The 14329-nt window shown below is 48.4% G+C and overlaps 1 protein-coding gene across 2 annotated transcripts in view; it reads left to right on the top strand.

The window, feature by feature from the left end:
* Positions 1-14329, top strand: part of ILK (integrin linked kinase) — a 188880-nt gene that overhangs the window by 22566 nt on the left and 151985 nt on the right. Inside the window, exon 2 of one of the 2 annotated variants that reach the window (XM_069203640.1) lies at positions 7128-7372. In XM_069203640.1, the coding sequence (XP_069059741.1) occupies positions 7284-7372 (89 nt within the window). In that variant the 5' untranslated portion in view covers positions 7128-7283. Of the gene's footprint in view, positions 1-7127; positions 7373-14329 lie in introns of those variants that run through there. The other variant, XM_069203641.1, reaches the window with a different exon arrangement.

Genomic DNA, 14329 nt, shown 5'->3' with positions numbered 1-14329 from the left:
TCCACTGCGGGCCATGCTCCCAGTACATTGCATGTGCAGCACCTACCCTTCTAGACCTCTTGTACTCCATGCACATTTACTTGCGCTGCGCATAGCCTCCTCCTGCTCCTTTTCTCTACTGTGTGCCTCTCTCAGAAGACACTGTGTACACAGCATCCACCTTTCTGAGGTCTGTACATGCAGCACCCGTTCTCACCCTGGAGTATGTTTGGCATTTTCCTCTCACATCTGAACTTGTATCTTTTCCCAAGATACTGGGGCTCTGTGCCACCTATTCTTCTCAGTTGCCCGCGCTTCTCAGTTTTATTAGCCACTAAAGTTAGGTGATCGCTTTTTTTTTTTTTTTTTTCGAGTATTGGAGAACCCTCGTCAAAACATGTAGCTTTGAGATTACTGCTAATATCTTTGTGGCGGTGTATTTATGCCATGTAGAAGATTTATCTGTTTTTTGATGTTCACACTAGTGCCACTCTGAAATGGGTGTCTCTGATGCACTTTGCAGAAAATTCCAGCTATCTATGGCCACTGTGGGCATTTGGTAGAACAGGGCATCTCTCTTACAGAGAAGGAGTTCAGACTCGAGGAGGTCAGTTTTAGGTGTATTACTGCTGTGCTTTGTGTGCGGTATCGAACATTGCATCTCTCTGCGGTAGTTGTGTACATACATAAGGGAGTTGTACTGATGCTGAATACGGCAGTGGGTCCTGTGAGGGTTTGAGTCTGGGTTATCGGAATGCCCTATTGCTTACTTGTTGGTTAACTCATCTGCGGAGCGGGCTGAGGGGAGGCTTTTCCCCAAAGCTGAAAGAAATCCTACCCACTTTTGTCTCAAGAAGCATCTGTTTGCTGGTCTCCATCCGTCATCGGCTCAGCATCATGGCCTTGACCGACTCACTAGCCTGTACTTTAGGGAACCCCATCAACATGCTACAACAGGTGCTCTTCTCACTCTCCACTGACCACAACATCTTACATCAGCCCCCTAATGGGCCTGTTCTGCATCTGCACACTGCGCAGTCGCCACACCCCTCCGCGCGCAAGGCACCTCGCAGGGCGGGAACAATCAAAAATATTAAAAGGCAAATCTGACTGCTAGCTAAAGATCATCACATGAGTGTCTCAAAGGTGAATCAAAACCTCTCTCTCTCTCTCTCTCTCTCTCTCTCTCTCTCTCTCTCTCTCTCTCTCTCTCTCTCTCTCTCTCTCTCTCTCTCTCTCAATAAATAAATATGCAAACCACAGCATTTATCTTTTTCTGCTTAGTTGAATGATTGGTCTTCTTTCCCTTTCCGAAGATGCCCATATAAACTTGACAAAACTTTACAGCTACCTCTGCGTCACCCCACAGAGCTGATGCCAACAGACTTCAAGGCCGCATCAGCCACGATACACGGCTCAGGTCCTGAAATGGTGACATTTGAAGCAGCTGACGGTATTCTGGATAGCAAAGGATACAGGTGGCTCCAGCCCTCTGGTTCTTCTACACTGGTATGCTGCCTTTGGCACCGTGGATCACTAGATGCTCTTGCATGTAGTTCCTCCTATGTAGGCATCACTCATTCATGGAATGGTTCATTGCTTTTTCTTTCTGGAGGACATCTGTTTGTCCCCAGTTGTCATCCGTGTACCATACTGCTTCATCCTTCCACAGTGACACAGCTAACGGTTAGTCTGAATACAGATCCCTGGGATTCTGCCCTCCAAGGAAGACCGCTTGCAACTCCACTTCACCAGTGGACCTGGCGACGATGCTTTGCATTGGAAATGAATTTACGTAATACACTCGGGCCATTGGTTTGGCCTCCTTGTGCTGTCTGTGACATGCATTTCAACACTGATGTTTGCCCTTCCCAGTGGGTATGAGGACATTTATTTGAGATGCCCAGGACTCTGTAGTAAGCGATACTTGAGGAATCGTGGAAGTCATGGGTGTGTTGGTACACTTCTTGTGGTTCTTTGTTATGGCTGTCTTGGGGTGGTTTGTGTCCGTTACGTGCACCTGGTGGGTCTTTATCTGCTGGACTATAGTCAGAGTAGGGGAGTGAGTCCCTCGGTTTGATGTTTTCTTGGGAGTGACTCAGACATCTATTTGACTTACTGTAATGCTTTTGTAGAATCAAGAGTGTTGATCTCATTCTGTTGTGTTTGTTTGGATATTGTGACCTTTGGTGCTGCCTTTGTTATGTGACAGTAGTTTTGACGTGTCTGCAGTGCGCTGTTGTGCTGAACTTTGTGTTAATTCTTATTTTATGTTCTGTGCGCTGAGTTGATATTTGGAAGTTGACAAGGTGATGTCCCAGGTTTTCTACGAGTCTGTTTAATTTATCAAGACCACCTTAATGGCTTTAGGATCTGCACTGCATGACGCCTAAAAAAACATTGTCATGGTTGCGACAAATGGTCTGTTCTGGCAGTGATCATGAGGTTCCCTGCGCAGGGATTCATGTCCAGATTGAGGATAGTGGTTCCTACAGTTCCTAAAAGTGTGTGTTTTATCCTCTCCAGCCCTGCAGCCACCTTGGGTTGCCTGATCCAGACTCGTCCTCAAAGATCTCAGAGCTAATCCTAGCCCAGATCCAAGCCTGGCTGTCATGGTCCTCCATCTGTAGCTTGTGTCTGACTCTGTTCACGTCTGCTATGTCCTCTGCAGTGTACTGAGGTCCCTCCTCCGCTTCCCCAGAGATTGCTCTCCAGCTGTCGCCACCTCCCATTCCAGGACTGCTTAGATGTCCCATTGTGGGACAGCTGTGTTTGCCTGGTCCTGGGAACTCTTGCGCACTTGCTCAGGTGGTCAGTTGCTTACCTCTTTCATGTTTGACTTGCCTTGTTCTACTTCTTCTTTCTCCAGAGGTCTCCTGACAACCATATGTAAGAGTGGAGACCCATCAGAGGGCCGGCTCCCTTCATCTGAGACCCTCAGGTGTGCATGAGCAGGGCCAGCCTCCTCTCCTTGTGCATAAGTGAATGCAGTAGAGGATCGCTGCTGGTAACCTGGTTCAGAGAAAAACACATGGTGCCTCCCTTCCGTACTGGGAGTATCTTTGCACAGGCAATGCCCGATACCCTTCTCTTGACTGTAAGACCTCAGGTGAGCATGGTGAGTGGAGGAAGCTCGAGCCAAGTCCACATCTCTGCAGGTGTCTGCCACACTAAAAGCTGCTCTCACGAGGGGCTATGAGACACTCAAATGTTTGATCCCAGCGGTGAGCTGGGAGTTGATTCTGCTTCCTTCGCATTCACTTGCACCAGAGTGATACTGGTTCCACCGCCCTGCAGGACTGGTGTTCAGAGCTCCTTACAATATGTGAAAAAACTGAAGATAGACTATGTGCCTTTGTGCTGCTCCGGTGAGGGCAAAACAGCAAAATTCACATGTACCAGTAGGCGCCACGTGGACACCCCCCAAATACACAACATTAACCTAGAATACCACCTCAAGAGCGAGGTACCCCTTTTGCTCCCATCAGCTCCTCTGTGAATCCGCACGTTTCAGTGTGGTCCGGTGAGATATGCATTGTATTTGTACTTATATAGCCCCTACTATGTCTGACAATGGGGTAAAGCATTTTTTGAGGGTAGCATGCTACTCTTGAACCCAAGGTTAGTGGTTCTTCCAGGGACTATCAGTTATCGTGGTTAGTCTTGTGTTCTTGGGAAACCGTTCCATGCATTTCCTCCAGTTTCTTTGTCATTGATTAGGTTGAGACCCTTAGTGTGAGCTCATGCAGAGGCACGGTGGGCCGAGTAGATGGGTAGAGGGTGCTGGATGCTGTTAGATTGCAAGGAGTTACACATGAAAAGTTTGATTTGTAGGCAGGGTGGGGCAGTTTCCAGACATACAGTAAAGAGTGAGGCCGGCATGAGACAGAGTAGCTACTCTCTGATAGTAAGGAAAGCAGAGAGATGACAGAGGCTAAGAAGAGGCCATTTCATCCAAAGGACGGAGAGGAAACAATCCGATCCAGGCCAGTTTTCATGGCGGCCTTTGGCACTATAAAGGGAGGAGGATGCTTTTTGAGATAACATGCAATCTGAGGATTTTGAAAGTGTAGAAAGAAGGGTTGATGGTTTTCACCTGTGGGCAGTTACTGAATGTTGTTGCATCTTTGATTGTTCTGTTTGGGTCTTGATGGTGTTGAAAAATGTATTCTTTAGTGGCTTATTTTAATGTTGAATATTATTTTGATTTCTTCAACTTTCTACTTGACCCTTTGTAATGTGAGGTAGTTGTATAGTGTGTCCACTGCAGGAGGAAGAACACAGTATAATCCCTACAACAAGCATCAGTCCTAACACAACTTGTAATACAGTTTTGCATTTGCTCTTGGTTGGTTCAGTGGTCCTCGGTTTATCAGCCTGTAGGGTGATCGGCTGAGCCAGAGCTGCCAGGTCTTGAGTTGATGACCTGCAGTTTAGCCACTCTGTCGCTTAACTTCGTGAGCTGCCTTTCCATTCTCACTTGTACCTCCCAGACAGGGCTCTTGGGGCACATTTCAGCTGCTCATCACAGCAGTAAGCCACCAGAACATGAAACCGAAGTTCATTTTCTAAGACTCGCAGAAGAGCACATGTATTGAAGCTTTCGTTTTAGAGGTGGACTCTTGGAGTTGGTTGGATTAAAGTTATCTCTACACCAGTGGTTCCCAGCCTTTTGATTTATGTGGACCCCCATTTTAATATTAATGGAACCCAGGGACCCCCACTGAATCATCATTGGAATCCGGGAACCCACTCCTGAGTCATTACTGGAAGCTAGGGACCTAATTTGTCAATATTTGTTAATATTTTTAAATTTTTTAAGCAGTCTCGGACCAACTGAGAATGCTTCGCGGACCCCCAGGTGTCCCCGGACCACAGGTTGGGAACCACTGCTCTACACTAATGGAAAGACGGATCTCTGAGGTTGGTACCATGGCAGTGTGTGGCTCTACCCCCAGTAGGGATTGAGAATGGTCTCTGGGTAATAGTAGGTGACATGCATCAAACTACCCAAATCGGCTTCCAGCAGAGACTGGTGGTGATGCACACCTCAAAACTAAGGGCCCGAGATTGACACCAATCATCCTTTTGGGGACAATCAGTGCGAGTCACTGGTTATTATGTTCAAGGTTTGCTGTGTTGCGTGAAAACCGAGGCTGGATTAGCTTGAATATTCTTAACGCTCAAAATCAATGTATTTCTTTGCCAAAAAACTAGCTTCTTGTCCTTCTTTCCCAGATCAGGGATGCATGAATAAAGAAAATATTTATTTTCTTTATATGTGATCCTCACCCACTCTAATAGTGGCATGCTTCATCATCTGGTCCACCCCAGCCCCTGAAAGACAGGGTGGACTCTACGAATTCACAACCTGCTGTCAAATGATCTCTCAATTTCCACAAATGAAGACACCTGTTTTTTTCTGGGAGACACACGGATCCAGTCACAATGTAGACTGGCGTGTGTGCACTTTGTGAGGTCCCCGTGATCCAAGGTCATGATTTAAATTGAAATCAAATTAACTGGAAATATATTCAGCAGAAAAATGTATTATTGTGCTTGCTTTCTTGTGGTGTTCCTTGTATGCAAGAAGTACAACGCAGTACAACTGCAGGTCGTGAGATCGCTTCCAAGTGGACTTGACTTGTGTACCTCATGCCCCAGTAATAGAACTGAGGTGCCGAAAGTGTTGTTGTGCACAACTCTTGCATCCTCATTGGATCTGCTACTGCTTTTTTGTGTCCCGATGAGCTCCAGGAGAGCTGCGGCGCTTGTGTGCTCTGAGATGGTAACGCTCCATTACAACGCTTCGCTGGTGTATTTCCGGTGGATGGTACTCTGGCTTGGAGAGAGTGATTGCACATGAAGACTGGTGCAGCAGTGGAGGCTCCCTGTTAATGAGGGGCAGACATGACCCCAGTGACAAGCATCAACTGCCTGGAGTAGCCCTATAGGATGCTGTGCCTTCCCCTTATTCAGGAGGAGGGAGTGGCAGAAAGGGCCACAGAAGAGACTCCCTTACAACTGGCTCTTAACTGGTGATCACACCATTGAAGCTGCTGTGGGTGGATTCCAGTCCAGCTGAGCCACTGTATCACCAGGATGACTTGTCTCGCAGCTGCTGAGGCCCAGGGATTGGGTAACTGAGCTGCACCAACATTGTCATTACCCAGGAAACAGTCCGCATCTCTGTGCTCGCGTCAGTGACGTTCACCCTGAAGTAGTCCTTGGAACCCTCATGGCTTCAGCTCCTCACCAGCACGGCCACCACGCTCCTTCCATGGAAGGCTGGGTTTTCTTATAGTGTGATTAGTTTACATTGCTTACAACAGTTTGCTTTGTAGAGAGCTGTTTTTGTTAAAGGACGGGTATGTCACACCTCCAGATACTTCCTACTGTATAGTCAGTTTGTTGATAGACACCACCCGATGGTTCCCCTAGTTGCTCTAATGCCAGAAGTAGGCCCCCTTCCCAGAGTATGAGTAAATGACCTTGCTATGCAGTAGAAACAGGAAGTAGAGCAAGAACTGGCTGGAAGGCCTCAGCTAATACGTCTTCACTCACTCCCCATGTGGGCGTTTGGGAAAAGCCGTATAACTCGTTTTCCTATGTTATACTGTTGTGTTTGCCGATCTTTAAGATTCTTTTATTGACTTCAGCAAAATGACCATGGCAGTGATTGTACACCAGAAACGTCAAGATTCCAGTAGGCGATTGTATCAATGGTTGCTCCATTACTGATATTAAGGGATCAGAACTTGTTTGGAAGTGAGTAACATTAACAAAAACCTTTTTGATTCGTTTTTGTGCATCCCTATCTTCAAAGAGTAGGACAAAATGCCCATGTTCGCTGCAACAATTTGGTATTGATAGATTTATACTAGCACATGTAACTCTAATCTTCCTTTCTGTCTGAACCTGGTAAGAGAATCTGGTGGTTGAATGTGGAATGGAGATACTCCCTGGGAGGTCTTGGCATTTCTTTGTCATATCCTGTTTTTATGTGCGTCTTCTACTCTTCTCATTTAGTGTGCTTTGCCTGTAACTGGTCAGGTGGCTGGCAGTTCCTCTCTCTGTTCTTATCTTGCAGATTCTATGACAGGTGCTCTTCTACAATTACATTAATATCCTGTTTCTCTTCTATGCAGGTTTGGACTCTCAGAGCCTGTGACATACTGGTGTTCCTGCTCCTGAAGGTAGTTTAAAGGCTTGGATTGGTCGTGAAGGTGGCACCTGACCCAGCTCTGGGATAGGAACGGACAGCGCGGAGGCAGGACTAGTGGCGGTAGACATCCTCATCCAAGATGGATGACATCTTCACGCAGTGCCGCGAAGGGAATGCAGTGGCAGTCAGGCTGTGGTTGGACAACACCGAAAACGACCTGAACCAGGGGTAAGAAACATGAGAGGGTCCCGGTATTTTACTGCATGTTTCTGATGGATAGTACCTGCAAAGAGCTGTTTTTAGAAAGGCTACAAATGCCCTGAAATATCTAATTTATTTGGAGTTTGTGTCCATGCGTGGAGTTTGTCTTCTGGCTTTCCCAGTACAATAGATTTTGCTATGACAAGAGCAGAGGGTCTTGGTGTGTGTGTGTGTGTGCGCCAAGTTCTCTTCTAGAAATTGTTTTAGGCTGTACTCGCATGATCATCTTTTCTTTGTTGATGGTGGTCACTTCATAGTGCCTTTCAATGCATCCTTAGGGTTTGAGCCCTCCCCCATATCGCTTAATCCAGTCTGGTATTAGGTTTAGATGGTATGTGCAGCACCTAGTTAATCCTGGTTTGATTCCAAAGCACTTTAGACCTATGCCTTCAAATTGTTTTTTTTTCCTTTCTGTGCTGATGCACGTGGATGTTTGTCACGGTCTGTTGGAGGATTCTTAGAGTCAGGGCTGTAACTGATGGATTCAGCCCGGAGCCTGTCATGCCTTGTGGTTGTTTCTTACCATCTTGGAACCTTGCCATGGCCAGGTTGGCTTCAAGTTCGTTAGAGTTTGTGCTCAAGAACAGCTACATCTTTATGGTTCCCACACCACGTTTTGAGTATTGCAAAGATTCTGATATGGTAGTAAATTTCCAATGCACTGTTGCACAGGAAAGCAGTACTATACAGTCCTTGGATAAGCAGGAGGTGAAGGTTTCTTTTAAAAGGAGGAAGCAGTGTTGAAAGAATTTGACTCTACCTGCCCCACACACTCGCAAACCTCGTTGGGTAGTGTTTTGATTCATAGTTGGCTTGAAGCCATAGTTTCCAGGAATCTTTGCTGAGTGATCCGCCAGGGCTTCTAGCCTCCATTTCCATACATTTTCTAAATGCGTCCACGCTGGGCTCGAAAGGGATGCATCTACATGAAAAATTGACTGGCAGCATATCGAGGTGAGTCTGAGATCACGATTTAAGTAGCCCAGCTACGCTTTTATGAACCCTGCATAAAACATGGGGGAGGGTGGTTTGTTGTTGGCTTATATCACTAACCTGTCGTTCAGGTAGAGGTTCTGGTTCCATGTTAGCCTTCATGTCTGATATAAGAGATACACTTCTGTGCTATGTCACATTTGAGCTGTTCGAGTCAGGCATTCATGATAGCTGTACCCTTAAGGACTCATGAGCCCATCTGTCTCACCACAGGCTGTTTCATGTGAAATCTTGGGGCATAGGGGACATGGTATGGTGCCCTGGATACTCCAGGTGCCCCTCTGCTACCCCCTCTTCCTTACATCATTCCTGCTACTGCCCCCTCATTTCCCCTTCCGGCTAATGTCCTATCATGGATCCTTCTCTTCTGAATGGATGGTTGTGCTTTAGTGGGCAGAGCTGGGACCTCTCTGCGCTCTCCAGGATGTGTCTGAGGATTTTGAGGGTTCTGGTGCAGGCCAGGTTCTGGCCAGTACTAGATGTCTGATTGATTGCTGATCAGTCATCCTAAATAACAGTCTGTTACCGTCACATCACCTGCCACGTTGCGTTGGCTGCACCAACAACGCACACCTCACATGCACCATCACCATCATACTAGTCACATACGCCACCATCACACAGTGGACAGCCTCGTGTACTACCAGTGCATCTCTCATGTACACAAACCTGCCACATTGCTCACTGAACCACCTCAGATACACTACCCACCACAATTGCACACCTGCTGTGTAATAGCCCATCACCATTGCACACTAGCTCAGGGGTGGGGAATTAAATAAAATATCTACTTGTCTGTGGGACAGGTTGCTTCATAAATCTACTCGTCAATCTCATTATATAAGAGCTCTGATAATAGCCTCTCTTATTATGCCAGGGCTAATACTATATATAGTAGGGTTTGAATACTAGCAATTTCCTTATGTTGCCACCTTTCTGCAGATCTACTTACTGGGGCTGGGGGAAGCAGTAAGCAACAGTTCCAGGGTTGGAATGCCTAAGTCTGTGCAATGCTACTAACATGCATGTTTTAAGGATTTTCACCAGCTCTTCTCTAATCTTTCCCCATACTCAGAAATGTTGGAAATTTACTCCTGACAAGGGCAGAATTAGAAGTTCTTCCAGGGAACTGTTTAGAGAAAAATGTAACTTGTAAATGCCCAGTAGATTTTCTCATGAGCAAATCTACACTTGCGTATTTACTTGTACTAAAATACAGTTCACAAATATTTTCCAGGAATATGATTTCCTGGTCTACTTCTGTAAATTCATGAAAGCCATAATTCTGCATTAATTTAAAGACATATATACCAGAGGAGCACTTTTGTGACTTTCTTTAAGAATTCGGCCCCTAACTAGGTCGGGCGTTAACAAAAGCCTTTTGTTTTTATTAAAATTCTGTTTCTTCCTCTATCCAGCTATCAGTTGGGTTTACTGTGGACGATGGCATTTTGCTCTTTCACAAGGAGGATTTTGGCACACAAAGTAGTTTTGTTCAGTGCCAGGAACTGCTGTGGCAGTGTGTGCTTTTGGAGGTCACATTTATTTTGTTGGCCTTTTGCCAATGTTTGTTACAATGGTGAGGGCCTGGCAGCTCCTCCAACAATAAAGTCAAAGTTTTACAAAAGCCATGTCAAAACAAGACACGCATTGACAAAACCAAAAGACTGACCACCAATATCTGATCAATTGGCTTTGCCAATGCTTGTTTATTTTCATGTTTCCCATAATCTTGTTGAAATTGGTTACATTTTTTTTTTTCTTCCCCCCCCATTATGAATACTTTTTGGAACTACTAGCATGCATGAAAACATTTTGCTAAATGTTGCTTCAAATAAATGGTACCTAAAATTTCACAGTAATTTAGCAAAAGGTTTTTTTTTCCCCCTAGTTGCATTTGTTTCTGAACATTTTATTTTGAAAGCAAGGAATCATTAATCTTGCTTACAATCTTCTGCAAACATTTGCATCTAACCAGAGAGCATTCTGGGAGCATTACTCATATCCTCATATTTCTAAACTTTTCAAATGTGTCTCCACTTTTTTTTTTTAGTGAACCACTGTCAATAGTGCAGTGCGAGCTTACAACGTTTATTTAGAGAGCTCACCCTAATAATAAAGGTTTTTACAGTGATGTACCATAAATACAAGTTCAAACAGCATTAACATGGAGACAAATATTACCTTAACTGCAAACAGTTCCCTTCCCTGTAAACTGTCAACCAAAAGGTTTGTGCTGCACGGGGTTTGGCGTACTTGCCCCAATGACAAAATGAACATGTCCTTGACCCCAAACAATATTTCTTGGGCGTCGGGCTATAGGAATTGCTCACCCCTCTAGCTACCACCATTGCACACTTCTGGTACAGTAGCCAACCACCTTTGACACTCCTCCACCCCATGTGCATTAGCCACTGCAGTGACGCACGGAGTCATATCAAACGATGTAGCCCACTGCCTTGTCCTCGCTCCTGGCATACACAAAGCACCACAAGCACACGCTGAAGCTCCTCACACACTGCCACTGTAACGCTGTCACCTCCCACACACTGGCCACCGTAACGCTGTCACCTCCCACACACTAGCCACCGTAACACTGTCACCTCCCACACACTACCCACCGTAACCCTGTCACCTCCCACACACTACCCACCGTAACCCTGTCACCTCCCACACACTACCCACCGTAACCCTGTCACCTCCCACACACTACCCACCGTAACCCTGTCACCACACTACCCACCGTAACCCTGTCACCTCCCACACACTACCCACCGTAACCCTGTCACCTCCCACACACTAGCTACCGTAACGCTGTCACCTCCCACACACTAGCTACCGTAACGCTGTCACCTCCCACACACTAGCCACCGTAACGCTGTCACCTCCCACACACTGGCCACCGTAACCCTGTCACCTCCCACACACTGGCCACCGTAACCCTGTCACCTCCCACACACTGGCCACCGTAACCCTGTCACCTCCCACACACTAGCCACCGTAACGCTGTCACCTCCCACACACTGGCCACCGTAACGCTGTCACCTCCCACACACTAGCCACCGTAACCCTGTCACCTCCCACACACTGGCCACCGTAACCCTGTCACCTCCCACACACTGGCCACCGTAACCCTGTCACCTCCCACACACTGGCCACCGTAACCCTGTCACCTCCCACACACTGGCCACCGTAACGCTGTCCCCTCCCACACACTGGCCACCGTAACGCTGTCCCCTCCCACACACTGGCCACCGTAACGCTGTCCCCTCCCACACACTGGCCACCGTAACGCTGTCACCTCCCACACACTGGCCACCGTAACGCTGTCACCTCCCACACACTGGCCACCGTAACGCTGTCACCTCCCACACACTGGCCACCGTAACGCTGTCACCTCCCACACACTGGCCACCGTAACGCTGTCACCTCCCACACACTGGCCACCGTAACCCTGTCACCTCCCACACACTAGCCACCGTAACCCTGTCACCTCCCACACACTGGCCACCGTAACCCTGTCACCTCCCACACACTGGCCACCGTAACCCTGTCACCTCCCACACACTAGCCACCGTAACGCCGTAACCCTGTCACCTCCCACACACTGGCCACCGTAACCCTGTCACCTCCCACACACTAGCCACCGTAACGCTGTCACCTCCCACACACTGGCCACCGTAACGCTGTCACCTCCCACACACTAGCCACCGTAACGCTGTCACCTCCCACACACTAGCCACCGTAACGCTGTCACCTCCCACACACTGGCCACCGTAACCCTGTCACCTCCCACACACTGGCCACCGTAACCCTGTCACCTCCCACACACTGGCCACCGTAACCCTGTCACCTCCCACACACTGGCCACCGTAACGCTGTCACCTCCCACACACTGGCCACCGTAACGCTGTCACCTCCCACACACTAGCCACCGTAACCCTGTCACCTTCCACTAGCCACTATCATCGAACACTGAACCACGGATGGGCACGAGCCACCACCTTAGAGGTGAATCACTTTATATTTTTGTACATTAGCCACCGCTCTAGCACACGGATATCAGATCTACTCGTATACAATTCGCAAGTAGTTGTCGCAATTTGTGCACTACTTTTTTGGGCAAATGGAATAATTTGCAAATTCATCTGTGTACTAATAGGTAGAGTCACAAAATACTAAATCGCAAGGGGTTGTAGAAGGACTTGTCAATGAATACTCATCAGGCAGGTCGTAGTGCAGTGGGCCATCCCTAGGATAGCGTTCCTACAGGAAACACTTCTTTAAAAAAAAAACAAAGTTAAGGGCATCCCGTGTGCCTTAAAGGAACCACTGCTGCTTTGAAAAAACGCAAACAAAAAAATTGCTCTGTTTCAGAAAACTTCAGGGGAAGGAGGCAGTGGTCCAGTGGCCAATGCCATCTTCTACCCCCTCCACGCCCACCCCCTTCCCCCCACCCCCCCCCCCCAAAAAAAAGTCGCCCTGGGTGATTTCTGAAGGGAAGGGGTGCCAAGGGGGCTCTTTCCCGAAGCGAATCAGTCACCGCCTCAAATTGGGGATCCATAACTCATCAGTGGTTTGCTATCATAATTGCAGTTGTAATTCATTGGTACATTCATTTCGAAATCAGAAATGGGGAGTGCACGCCCCTACTAAGCCCCCTCATTTTTGCAGTTTGGAATGGATCACAAAAGATCTTTTATGAATCGGAATTAATGTGTTTATTAATAAAAGTGCTTTTGTACTTAAGTAGCCTAAGGGCTTTGTACATCAGGCCCTAAATGACTTAATAGGCACTAGTGCACCCCTACCGTGGTACCCTGAATCACCTGCCACACTCTAGCCTGCCACCATTGCACGTCTCTCCTAACCAGAGGTGATGGTGCGCCAACATGTCTTCTTGTCTCCCGCCCTTTAAGGCAAGCACTTCCAGTGTGGGGATTTTCATCAGAGGGTTATTCCCCGCACAGGCAGCTGTCCTGGCTGTCTCTGGTCCGTCCAAGGCCCTAAGCCTGTCCTGAGACCGCAGTGAGGCAGCAGGCAGGGAGAGGGACCAGAGACTGCAGAGGGACAACAGCCAGGCAGGGAGAGGGACCAGAGACTGCCGTGGGGCAACAGCCAGGCAAGGAGAGGGTCCAGCGAGTGTCTGGGTCCTCCCACTGCGTGGCTGTTGCCCCTCTGCAGTCTCTGGGCGCTCTCCCTGCGCACTCTCCCTGCCTGGCTGTTGCTCCACTGCAGTCTCTGGTCCCTCTCCCTGCCTGCCTGGCTGTTGCCCCCTGACAGTCTCTGGGCGCGCTCCCTGCCTGCCTGTTGCCTCACTGTGGTCTCTGGGCCCTCTCCCTGCCTGGCTGTTGCCTCACTACTGTCTCTGGTCCCTCCCCCTGCCTGACTGCTGTCTCTCTGCTGTCTCTGATCCCTCTCCATGCATGGCTGTTGCCCCTCTGCAGTCTCTGGTTTATCTCTCTTTGGTTGCTGCCCCACTGCTGTCTCTGCTTTGGGGCAACCACCATACAAGGAAAGAGACCAGTCTCTGGTCCCTCTTCCTGCCTTGCCTTTGCCCCTCTGAAGTCTCTGGTCCCTCTCCCTGCCTGTTGCCCCTCTGCAGTCTTTGGTCCCTCTCCCTGCCTGGCTGTTGCCCCTCTGCAGTCTCTGGTCCCTCTCCCTGCCTGGCTGTTGCCCCTCTGCAGTCTCTGGTCCCTCTCCCTGCCTGGCTGTTGCCCCTCTGCAGTCTCTGGTCCCTCTCCCTGCCTGGCTGTTGCCCCTCTGCAGTCTCTGGTCCCTCTCCCTGCCTGGCTGTTGCCCCTCTGCAGTCTCTGATCCCTCTCCCTGCCTGGCTGTTATCCCTCTGCAGTCTCTGGTTCCTCTCCCTGCCTTGCTGTTGCCCCTCTGCAGTCTCTGGTTCCTCTCCCTGCCTGGCTGTTGCCCCTCTGC

This window comes from Pleurodeles waltl, chromosome 8 (genome assembly GCF_031143425.1).
Source record: "Pleurodeles waltl isolate 20211129_DDA chromosome 8, aPleWal1.hap1.20221129, whole genome shotgun sequence".
NCBI lineage: Eukaryota > Metazoa > Chordata > Amphibia > Caudata > Salamandridae > Pleurodeles > Pleurodeles waltl.
The sequence above is the reverse complement of the archived record's forward strand: the minus strand, read 5'-3'. Positions and strand labels throughout refer to the sequence as shown.